The following is a 12500-nucleotide window of genomic DNA, read 5'->3' as shown; positions in this document are numbered from 1 at the left end:
ATGATGTCAGTCCTGGCAGCTGTTTCTTCTTGCCTAAAGGGGCACACATCTATAACTCACTCACCGATTTCATTAAGGTAAATACACACACACACACACATACACACACACACACGCTCGCTCGACATCTATACACACACTCGCACATGTTGTCAGTCACTCTTAACTAAGGGCCACACACACACTCACTAACTCCTTCAAGGTACCGACACACACACACACATACACACCGAGACCACACTGTGTGACCTCTCCCCTCCTCACATGTTTGTTAAGTGTTAGCATCTCAAAGTTTCCTTATTTTAATGACTATTCACACAAGTGTTAGCATCTCAAAGTGTCCTTATTGTAATGACTATTCACATAAGTGTTAGCATCTCAAAATAATACATCATATTTTAATGACTATTCACATAAGTGTTAGCATCTCAAAATAATACATCATATTTTAATGACTATTCACATAAGTGTTAGCATCTCAAAGTTTCCTTATTGTAATGACCATTCACATAAGTGTTAGCATCTCAAAGTTTCCTTATTGTAATGACCATTCACATAAGTGTTAGCATCTCAAAGTTTCCTTATTGTAATGACCATTCCCATAAGTGTTAGCATCTCAAAGTTTCCTTATTTTAATGACTATTCACACAAGTGTTAGCATCTCAAAGTGTCCTTATTGTAATGACTATTCACATAAGTGTTAGCATCTCAAAATAATACATCATATTTTAATGACTATTCACATAAGTGTTAGCATCTCAAAGTTTCCTTATTTTAAAGACTATTCACACAAGTGTTAGCATCTCAAAGTTTCCTTATTGTAATGACTATTCACATACGTGTTAGCATCTCAAAATAATACATCACACGTCCTCTCTCACTTTGTCTCTGCCAGCGTGAGTATCGGAGGCGGGGCTTCAGTGAGGTGGTGACGCCCACCCTCTTCAGCACGTCGCTATGGGAACGCTCTGGCCACTGGGAGCACTACAGTGAGAATATGTTCACCGTGACGTGCGAGCCACACACCTACGCACTCAAGCCCATGAATTGCCCCGCCCACTGGTGAGACCGGTAACTTCCTGTTGACTTCCTGTCCTACTTCCTGTCCTACATCTCTTTGACATGCGACACACACACACACACGTTTGCAGGGATCTGTCAGGGTTTGTCAAAGCATGACCCCCACAGTGGCAATACCACTCAAACCAATCTGAATGAATTCCACTGAAATGAAAAGATGAAAACAACTGCTGGAATTCTCAGCATCCTCTTGCACAAGGGATGCAGAAGGAAACTGTGCAGATCCCAAGAGGCAAAACCCTCATTTAAATCCAAATTCCTCACCCACTTAAGGAGTCAGTGGCAGCATTGCACCAAACAGAGGGGAGGGGAGAGCCTCTTTCTGCTCTCTCTCTGTTTGTGGGTTGGCAAGAAGTCCTGAACACATTTGTGAGTTTTCCAAACAATGCAACACGAAGCACTCTTTGGAGATGTGGCAGCTCCCTTCCACCCACCACTGTTTCAGTCACTTTCAAAGCTTAATGTTTTCATTCAGGCCAGTGTCACACTTTACTGTGCAAGTGTCCACTAGGGTCCGAGTGAAGTCAATGTCATTATCGGAGGGTATTACGCGGGGCTCTTCGTGAATGTATCTTCAGTTCCACCACAAACGGGCAGCAGCTGTGCATGGACATGGAGTTCAAGTGGACTAGAAAGGTCCACTGTGTGTGTAGGGTCCCATGTTCCGTGTGTGTGCGTCTGAAAGGGTAGAGAATAAAGGCCTTCCTGTGCCTACCCCAAACGTCTTGAAAGTAGACGTTCTCACACACTCATATTTAAAGTGTTTATTTGTCTTTCATCCGATTGAAATGTCAGCATTTGAGTTTCTTCACCTTAGTTAATGTTTTCTGTGTTTTGCAAGACTTGGACTCACTGAGTGAGATACTGGTAAATAAATGACCTCAGCATTGGCAGGCTTTCTAAAGCTGGCTTTTCCACCAAGAGTTTGTCTTGCCAGCCCTTTGTCCGGAAAGAATGGTTTTTACCTGACAAATTTAAAACTTAGCAGAGCCTGAATTCTGTATGCATAGGCTGGCAAAACAATGACGATGTCATTCTGACTTAGGGTGCCGTCCTGCGGTGTGCATGTAGGGTGTCGTCCTGCGGTGTGCATGTAGGGTGTCGTCCTCTGGTGTGTATGTAGAGTGGGAACTGGAACGGAATTCAGCATGAATAGATAGCCTCGTGTCCAAATCCTATCGGTCTGCCATAGTTCAGTTGCAACTGCAATACAATTGTTCTTGACACTAGGTTATTGTAATTTGATGCAATCAAAAGCTGTCAGACAATCCTGCTTAGCAGCTACATATTTGAAAAAAAAGAGCTGAACACATTTCAAGCATTGCTGGATAACAATAGCTACAGAAATGGGTTGTGTACGGTTGCTAGCGAGGGCTAGCAGAGGGATTAATATCTTGTTGAGTGTTATTCATAGCCAGCCCACACTTTGTAGTTTGGAAGAAAAACATATTCTTGGTATGACTCAGTTATTTAAACTTTGTATGGCAGGCTCATTGTTTTTCCTTATGGCCGTAGATTTGGAACAAAGTGCAAAAGAGTGACATTGAGGGTCTTATAAACTTTTTTGTACCCATGTGGTATTAATCATTAGTTTGTGATTAAATGCAATGTTTTTTTTTTATTAATGTTGTGGCAATAGAACTAAAATGTTGGCACAACATTAATAAAGTAGTGTATTTGCAGACAAAATACTGATCGTTGCCAAGTGGGGACAAAAAATGACATTAGTGATGCCTCTAGAGCAGGGGTCTTAAACTCTAATGAGCTGGGGGCCACTTTTGCCAATGTCTTCTGATTGGAGGGCCACGTCAGTGTTAAAGAATAATACAAAAAAAGAACGTCTATTTCCTAAAATGCAATGTTTTTTTTTTCAAATACTGTATTTTCAAACACAAAACTACAAACAGAAAGTGCAAGTCTTTTTTATCTATTTTTAGACACCTGTGCTAGCAACCTTAGCTTATAAATAAAATAATGATAAAATAAATATTAATACAAATGATAAAAACAAACAAAAAAGAATAAAAACAGGTAGGCCTATGTCTGTGTTTCACACCAAATACAAATATTTTCCTCTCATAACTTTTTTAAACCTGGCAAACATAGGCATCAGGGTTAAGAAAGCAACACCATTGGATTTTTATATCAAAATTTCAGAAGACCATGGCTTGAAAGTGGTCAGAGATAAAGTCCTACTGTAAATGTAAAAATCTTTGAGTATAAACAAAAGTTTATGAAGGGGGTAAATTTACCCATCTAATTTGCCACTGGATGGCAAGCACCTCAGTAAATACTGAATGAACATATTTGAGCAGGTTTACTTTCTTTTTTGTCATATTACCCACATAACAAATTAACAGGAAAACACCTAAGATGTACCAACAATAGTAAACTATTACTAGCCTATAACCACAAGGCCTACAATAAAGTATCCTGGTCAAATCAGTTCCTATCGCGGGTGACTTTGTAGTTCTTCAGAGCCCTATTTCTACTACCCCTGCTGTACGTCCATTACGGACACGATCATCACGATTACCACTGCAACCTCCAAGCTTTGTTGGGCAGAGGATCGAAATAAGCATGGTATGCTAGTGGACACCGTCGTATACTGTAGGCTACACACAACGCACCTCCATTCACAGACGCACCGTGACTATCACTGTCAATAGACGATCGATAATCTCCAAAAAGATATTCTCCTTCAGAATCAGAATAGGTGAATACCCAAGCCTACCTAAGACTTCATCACACGTGAACGTTTTGTGTAGGCCTATTTCTGCTTCAATTTGTGCAAAACTATGGCCTGCATCGCTTCCACGTCATTACAAATGCACGTGTAATAGCCTATTGTGCTGCGATTTTGGGTTTGAATCAAGCTCTGGATGTCTAGCAAATAGTGGAGGAGAGTACAAATGAGATTTGTCACCGTACTTGGATCTATCGTCTATTTTAATCAGTATCGGTGTTTGTCGCAATTTAAAAAAAAAAACCCTCAAGGGCCGGATTACATTATTATTTTGACATGGGTCGCGGGCCGGAATTGGGCCGGACGCGGGCCGGGTTTGGCCCCGGGGCCGGGAGTTTGAGACCCCTGCTCTAGGGCAACATTATCAATGAGCATACAGCACACACTTTTAATGGTTAAGTGTTGAGAACATTTGGTCAGGTAAGGAATACTACCTTTTAAGATGTTAACATAATTTTTGGTCCTTCTAAAGCTAGACCCCTGATTGAAGGAAAATTAGCCCATCTCCTCTTTTGTCAAGCCACATGCCAAAAACCTAGGTGTCATCCTTGATTCAGAGCTCTGTTTTAAAAGGCAGATTAGCTCTGTTATCAAGAGTAGCTTCCATCAGCTGAGAATTATTTCCCATCTCAAACCCTCTTTGTCTCCCAAGGACTTAGAAACAGTAATTCATGCATTTGTTACATCCCGGTTAGATTATTGCAACTCCCTCTATCTTGGTCTCCCCTACTCCCAACTTTCTCGTCTGCAATTAGTACAAAATGCAGCTGCTAGGTTGTTTACTGGCACCAAGAAATACCAACACCCCTGTACTGGCCTCCTTACACTGGCTCCCCATTAGTTTTAGGGTACACTTCAAAGTCCTTCTGATTGTTTATAAGGCACTGCATGGGTTGGCTCCCTCATATATTTCAGACCTCCTCCATCCCCTCTCAGCATCCAGGTCCCTTAGATCTGCCGATAAGGGTCTTCTCTCTGTGGCCCGCACCCGCCTCAAGCAAAGAGGCGATAGAGCTTTTGCGGTAGCAGCCCCACGTCTGTGGAATTGTCTGCCCCCAGATGTTAGACTGTCTCCCTCCATCACCACTTTTAAATCAAGACTAAAGACTCACCTTTACTCCTTGGCCTTCCCTGCTTCCTAGCTGTCCATCTCTCTCCTCTCTTCTTCATATTCAAGTGTCTTCTGTACTGTTGCTATTTATTTGTTTAGGGCTGTCTATTTGTCTATTGTATTTCTGTATTTGTCTTGCTTACTTTCTCTGTGCTTGCCTTTTATATTTTGCTTGTTCTGATTTGCTTTTATTTTCTTTTTTTAGCCATATCCTCTGTACAGCACTTTGGTCAGTGGGAACTGTTTTAAATGTGCTCTATAAATTAAATTTACTTACTTTACTTACTTACTTACTTACTAACACCCAAACATTGCTTTGAAGTTGAGGCATTTTGATAATTTAATAAATATGTAGACATCGGAACTAAATACTTAGTGTTATAATAGTGTTTTGTAGACATTATGTAGAGACAAACTACCAAGAAAATCTGAGGCGGTGCGACCAATCATTTTCATGGATTCTGTCTGATTTGTCATGGAATGATCAGCTCCATGATGAATTGATTGTGTTAGCTACAGCACCAGTGTCTGGTTTAAGGCTATATTTGATGAGGAAGCCCTGGTTTGATAGCCTAGAAATCTAGACGCGCCCTAGCGGCAGCAAATGTCATTTGCAGCTAGGGTAGTCTAGCAACTCTCCGTTAGCTTGCGAGCTGGAAAAAAACAAACTTCGGTCAGGCCAATCACATCGTGTATAGAGTCAGTGGACGGGCTTAACATAATGACGGCAGAGTTGCGACAGTTTTGAAGTTTGAAATAATGTCTGTTCGTTCTTTTTTATCTTTCAGCTGTAAATTATTTTTGGGTTACACTGTGGGCACTGGCTTTTTAATAGCGCGGGTTTTGTATACATGGTGTTGCACAGCGAGTCGCAAAGACATAGTTCCCTTGAGTGCACCATTCTGTGCTCACCATTTCAACCAAACGTGTCATTCAACATGGAAACCGTAGCAAACTGTGCAAAACGTTGAGATTGAAGATGACCATGATCTTGGAGATGTTGTAATCTGTTATCAATACTGTCTTTGTGTGTGTGTGTGTGTGTGTGTCTGCAGCCTGATGTTCGAGCAGCGGGTTCGTTCGTGGCGGGAGCTACCTCTGCGCTGGGCGGACTTTGGCGCGCTGCATCGTAATGAACACTCGGGGGCGCTAGGAGGCCTGACTCGCGTCAGACGTTTCTGCCAGGACGACGCCCACATCTTCTGCACCCCAGAACAGGTACCCCACCTCTGCCTTCCCACAGGTCCCGCACTGCACTGCCACACACACACACACACACACACACACACACACACACACATGCACACTCACACTCAAGCACACATCTGGCTCTAATGTGGTTGTTATCGGCTGCTGTGATAGATGCTTTTGAGGGATAAGAGACACAGACACAGTGAGCTTCACAAGCCCACAAGCCCTCAAGAGAAAGGAGGAGGAGAGCAGCACTGACAGAGAGAGAGAGAGAGATAGTAGGAGAGAGGAGGAGAGCAGCACTGACAGAGAGAGAGAGAGAGATGGTAGGAGAGAGGAGGAGAGCAGCAGAGAGAGAGAGAGAGAGACAGAGATGGTAGGAGAGAGGAGGAGAGCAGCAGAGAGAGAGAGAGAGAGACAGAGATGGTAGGAGAGAGGAGGAGAGCAGCAGAGAGGGAGAGAGAGAGACAGAGATGGTAGGAGAGAGGAGGAGAGCAGCAGAGAGAGAGAGAGAGAGACAGAGATGGTAGGAGAGAGGAGGAGAGCAGCAGAGAGAGAGAGAGAGAGACAGAGATGGTAGGAGAGAGGAGGAGAGCAGCAGAGAGGGAGAGAGAGAGACAGAGATGGTAGGAGAGAGGAGGAGAGCAGCACTGACAGAGAGAGAGAGAGAGATAGAGAGAGAGAGAGATAGAGGGAGAGAGGAGGAGAGCAGCACTGACACACAGAGAGTGAGAGATGGAGGGAGAGAGGAGGAGAGCAGGAGAAACAAGCACTGACAGAGATAGAAAGAGAAGAGATGTGTTAAACTGGACTGTGGTGCGTGCGTCTGTAGGCCAGATGTGGGTGCTGAAAGGCCACTGCTGTCATCTCACTGATCTACTCTACTCCCGCAGTCTCCACAGGAGCAGCCAAAATAAGCAGCATTCAGCTGAAGCGTTTCATGTGATAGTGTGTGTGTGTGTGTGTGTGTGTGTGTGTGTGTGTGTGTGTGTGTGTGTGTGTGTGTGACTGTGACTGTGACTGAGTTTCCTCTCACTTTACCTTAAATCACTGGAATGTGCGGGAAAGACACATTCCTGTCCTCTGTACCGAGCTAAACACACACCCTCTTCCATGTGCACACACACACACTCACACACTCACATACTCACATACTCATGAACACACAGAGTGAAAATGGCTGTGCTAACTTCTGCTGATTCACTTTAGCGAATAAGATTAGCACGCTGTCAACAAGACCCCCTCAACGCCATGTCCCTCTCCAGGGTGTTCAATGGGCCTCTGTCCTCTGTTTTGCAGCCCCTTCACCACACACATGCACGCACGCACACACACACACACACACACACATCTCGTTTGCGTTAGATATTTTTTGAGAAACATAAATAAACCCATGAACGACCCCCCCCCCTCTCTCTCCCATACTACATTTGTGTCTCTAACTCACTCTCTTTCCTTCTCTCTCTCTCTCTCTCTCTCTCCCTCTATCTCTCTCTTTCTGTTTGTTTTTCCTCAGTCTTCTACTGCAGGGTTTTTATTGTCTGTGGTATTTGCCTACATGCCAGACATTTTTATACTTTTAAGTCCTTGCTCTGATTTTCCTTCTCACTCGTTCCCTTCTTTAAGTCTTTCTTTTCTTTATTTTTCTTCCTCTCTCGTTCAAATATGCAAATGTAAAACAGATATCTTTGCAAGAAAGGACTTGTAAAAATTCAGAAGTCCTTTTTTTTTTCATTTCTCATCATAAACTGGACTCCAAGTTAATTTATTGCAGCATCAGTCGGCAGCATGTTGTCATGAATCGGTTTACACATCAAACAGATGGAGCCCAGTCCAAGCCCAGAGATGAATGCCAAATGGAAGGCATCAGTAATATTTAATCATTTCCGTATTAACGGGCGACTGGAGTCTAATTTTGTAATTCATAATAACATGACCTTTTCCCCTCCTCCTTCAGTCTTAAATCTTAATCAATCTATCCTCTCTCATCTTTTCCTCTCTTTCTCTCTCCCTCTCTCCCTCTTGCAGTTGGAGAGCGAGATAACATCGTGTTTGGAGTTTGTGCGGAGTGTGTATCGCGTGTTTGGCTTCTCCTTCCACTGTCAGCTTTCCACGCGGCCCACTCCCTGCCTGGGGGAGCCAGCTCTCTGGGACAACGCAGAGATGGTGAGGAGACCACACACACACACACACACACACACACACACACACACACACAGAGTAACATTTTTACTTGAAATTTTAAAGATTTCAAAGTTGTCTCAGAGGTGCCAGAAAGTATTTGCTGCCAAATTGCTGCTACATCTCAAATCATTGTGCAACACACACACACACACACAGGCACACACACACACACACACACACACACACACACACACACACACAGATGTTTACACACATACTGCACATTTGCTCATACATTCCACACACACAGAAACAAACACACTATATGCCTTGGGGTGTCACTGCTATGGTCTGATGCAAAGAAAGTGTGTAAACAAAACAAACACACATAGATACACACACACACACACACACTCACAGAAACGGCACACACACTCACTTGCTGCCGGGCAGCCAGGCCTTTGCATCAGTTACTGAGTGAGTAAACATACCACACACACACGCACACACACACACATTCTGTAGAAGGTCATTATGGGGGCCTTGTCCCAATCACTTATCCTAATATTTACATTTTGATGTGGCACTCCCTTATACAAAAGCTCTCGCATTACAAGCCTCCTACAAGTTTAGGCTCGCTTTCGCATACACAAACACACACACACATACACTCACACTCTCACACGCACACACACACACTCACGCACACCACTGTGGACTCTCTGACCTGGGTGGAAAGGCCTTAGAAGCGTGCCATATTCTTCGGGTGTCATTAAACACTTCTATGGAGATTTGCTGTTGAACACACACACACACACACACACACACACACACACACACGCGCACACACACACACACACACACACACACACGCGCATTGGTGCTCTTGACATCCAAATATGCTCAAACTTGCATAAAACGTTCATAAATCAAATGACACAAACATTACAGGCAGACTATTTAATACGCACACACACACACGCACACACACACACACACACACACACACATACATACACACACACACACACTGTGAGGGGCATTTGTAGTTATGTGTTTTAAAGTTTTAAATAGGTCAAAATAGACCACATGAATCACACTCTGCTGCCAATTACACACACACACACATCCAAATCCCAGACAACCTCAGGTATCCAGTCAGCTGCTGTGTGTGTTTGTGTTTTAGCTTGGTGTCAGTCATATGTCATGCTGGGCTGGAGAGCTGTAGTGTGTAGACATGTGGGTTTATTTTTAGTTCAGGTTAAATATAAAGAGCTGGTCATGCCCTATACTCACTTTCACTCACTCTCTCTCTCTCTCTCTCTCTCCTTTCTTTCTTTCTCTCTCTCTTTCTTTCTTTCTTTCTTTCTTTCTTTCTTTCTAATTCTCTCCCTCCCTCTCTCTCTCCTCCATCTGACTCTTTATTCTGTTCTTCTCTCTCCGCCTGCCTCTGGTAAATTCTTCGTTTTTTTTCACCCTATTTTTACTTCACCTCCTTTTGGTCTCTCACTCTCTCTCTTTCTTTCTTTCTTTCTTTCTTTCTTTCTTTCTCTCTCTCTCTCTCTCTCTCTCTCTTTCTATTTTATCCATCTTTATGACCTACGTCTCCCTCCTTGCAAATGATTCTTAAACTGTAAATGAGTGACATGTGACACGGGGGGCAGGATTCATAGTTGTGTGTGTGTGTGTGTGTGTGTCAACCTGCCAACCTGTACACATTTTCACATCAAAGTACGCGGATAGAATTTTTTATTTAAAACTATGCAAAATGCAACTTCCCTGGAGCGTGTAAATTAGAATCACCGCAGATCTATTTCATGCAAGGGTGAGCGAAATAGAGAAAATGACAAGTGAGAGTGACGGAGCATAGTTTATTTTTTCTTCGGCCAACGGTGGGTTATATGAAAGACTTGATGAGGTGAGTTTAAGTGTTCGCTCACAAATTTGCGTTCCCCCAGCTGCCGATTTGCTAAAAAAAATCTCCATTGAGTGGAATTGTGAATTCACCGAGGCCTAAATAGTTGATGTTGTCTTGGAAAGTTATTACTGGTTCACCACTTATTTCAGTTAGCAATATATTTTCCATGTGTCGCTGATGATTAAAGTTTTTATAACTAAAATGCTCTCAGGTAGTGCAGATATTTCCAAGGCCAAATGTAGCCTTTTACAACAAGTCTGAAAGTGGGCCTATAGACTAAATATTTTGAGCTGCTCAGTGATGAGTGTTTATGTTGTTTTTTTCTTTGTAGCATATAGATAATTTATTCTTGATTATTAGTGCGAAAACAAGCGAGACCAAATTTGAGGCTTCCAGACAGAGATCGCGCAGCTATCGCTGAGACCCGCCCCTTTAGTTGGGATAATGTAATCATTGCAGCCTCACAGATGGCAGAAAGACACCGCCATCTGAAAGAAACCGAGTACATGTGTGCAAGTTAAATTCTTTAAATGCAATCAGTCATTTGCATTAGTCAGCATGTAAGAATTGAAAATTGGATGTATTTTCGAAACATGCAGGCTTTTGTCTGTTAAAGGGAACCGTAACAATAATTTGACCTAACATTACGTTTCCAAAATCATTTTGACGGCACATAACCTCATAACAGCAACACAACTGTTTTTCATAGGTCAGGATTATTAAGCTCTAACAGATTGTCAACATTATGGCTATGTCTGTTTTAGGCTGCATGCATGAAGACCGACGTGAGCATTTTTTTTTTTTTTCTCGGCTTGAGGTGCTACTCAAAAAAAGTCTTCAAGCTTGGCAGGTCTAGGAGTGTTAAACCTCTCTCCCTCCCTCTCTCCCTCCTTCTCTCTCTCCCTTTTTGCCATCCCTCTCACCCTCTTCCCCTGCCACTCTCTCCCTCCCTCTCCCCCCTCCTTCTCTCTCTCCCTCCCTCTCTCCCTCCTTCTCTCTCTCCCTTTTCGCCATCCCTCTCACCCTCTTCCCCTCCTTCTCTCCCTCCCCCTCTCCCTCCTTCTCTCTCTCTCTCCCTCCTTCTCTCTCTCCCTTTTCGCCATCCCTCTCACCCTCTTCCCCTCCTTCTCTCCCTCCCCCTCTCCCTCCTTCTCTCTCTCTCTCCCTCTCCCCCCTCCTTCTCTCTCTCCCTCCCTCTCTCCCTCCCTCTCTCCCTCCTTCTCTCTCTCTCTCCCTCTCTCCCTCCTTCTCTCTCTCCCTTTTCGCCATCCCTCTCACCCTCTTCCCCTCCTTCTCTCCCTCCCTCTCCCCCCTCTTTCTCTCTTTTCTTCCCTCTCTCCCTCCCCCTCTCCCTCCCTCTCTCCCTCCTTCTCTCTCTCCCTCCCTCTCCCCCCTCCTTCTCTCCCTCCTTCTCTCTCTCTCTCCCTCTCTCCCTCCTTCTCTCTCTCCCTTTTCGCCATCCCTCTCACCCTCTTCCCCTCCTTCTCTCCCTCCCTCTCCCCCCTCTTTCTCTCTTTTCTTCCCTCTCTCCCTCCCCCTCTCCCTCCCCCTCTCCCTCCTTCTCTCCCTCCCTCTCTCCCTCCTTCTCTCTCTCCCTCCCCCTCTCCCTCCCTCTCTCCCTCCCCCTCTCCCCCCTCCTTCTCTCTCTCTCTCCCTCTCCCCCCTCCTCTCTCTCCCTCCCCCTCTCCCTCCCTCTCTCCCTCCTTCTCTCTCTCCCTCCCTCTCCCCCTCCTTCTCTCTTTTCTTCCCTTTCCCCTCCTGTGAGCAGCAGTTGGAGCGCAGCCTGCAGGAGTTCGGGGAGCACTGGGAGCTGAACCCAGGAGACGGAGCCTTCTACGGCCCCAAGGTGAGACTGGGGTCACAGGTCAAAGGTCCCTGACACTGAGCACACCCACACTGGTCCCTTCTGACCAATAAGAGTGCAAGCTCCCGAGAGCGAACACTAGAAACGACCCCCACTCACAGGACTGCTCACCCACACCCGCTCCTGAAGGAGCCTTTGTTACGTGGTGGTGGACAGGATAATTATCTGTCCACTTGTAATGATATACCTCTGCTGCCCTGCCGTGGGCTTGTATTGAGGGCTTGTTCGTTATACAGATCAACAGCAGATGCTGCTCTGCATCAGATGCTCTCTGAGGGATGTTAACCCTTCACTTCTCTCCTAGATTGACATCCAGATCCGTGACGCGATTGGCCGACAGCACCAGTGCGCTACCATTCAACTGGACTTCCAGCTGCCAATCAGATTTAACCTTCAGTATGTGGGGTGAGTGCAGCTGTCAGGGGTACTGTAGCTGGAACATCTCAAGATATTCATCTGGACAGAG

At 44.7% G+C, this 12500-nt stretch overlaps 1 protein-coding gene across 1 annotated transcript in view; it reads left to right on the top strand.

Annotated features, from left to right (window-relative positions):
* The window catches only part of tars2 (threonyl-tRNA synthetase 2, mitochondrial), a 25003-nt gene that overhangs the window by 10174 nt on the left and 2329 nt on the right, over positions 1-12500 (top strand). Inside the window, exons 9-14 of the mRNA XM_042105947.1 lie at positions 1-77; positions 896-1062; positions 5993-6155; positions 8157-8294; positions 11939-12016; positions 12339-12439. The exon at positions 1-77 is cut by the window's left edge and continues 22 nt beyond it. Coding sequence (XP_041961881.1) covers positions 1-77; positions 896-1062; positions 5993-6155; positions 8157-8294; positions 11939-12016; positions 12339-12439 — 724 coding nt within the window. The remainder of the gene's footprint in view (positions 78-895; positions 1063-5992; positions 6156-8156; positions 8295-11938; positions 12017-12338; positions 12440-12500) is intronic.

This window comes from Alosa sapidissima, chromosome 10 (genome assembly GCF_018492685.1).
Source record: "Alosa sapidissima isolate fAloSap1 chromosome 10, fAloSap1.pri, whole genome shotgun sequence".
Classification (NCBI taxonomy): Eukaryota; Metazoa; Chordata; class Actinopteri; order Clupeiformes; family Clupeidae; genus Alosa; species Alosa sapidissima.
Note: the sequence above shows the minus strand (reverse complement) of the source record. Positions and strands in the feature narration are given on the sequence as shown.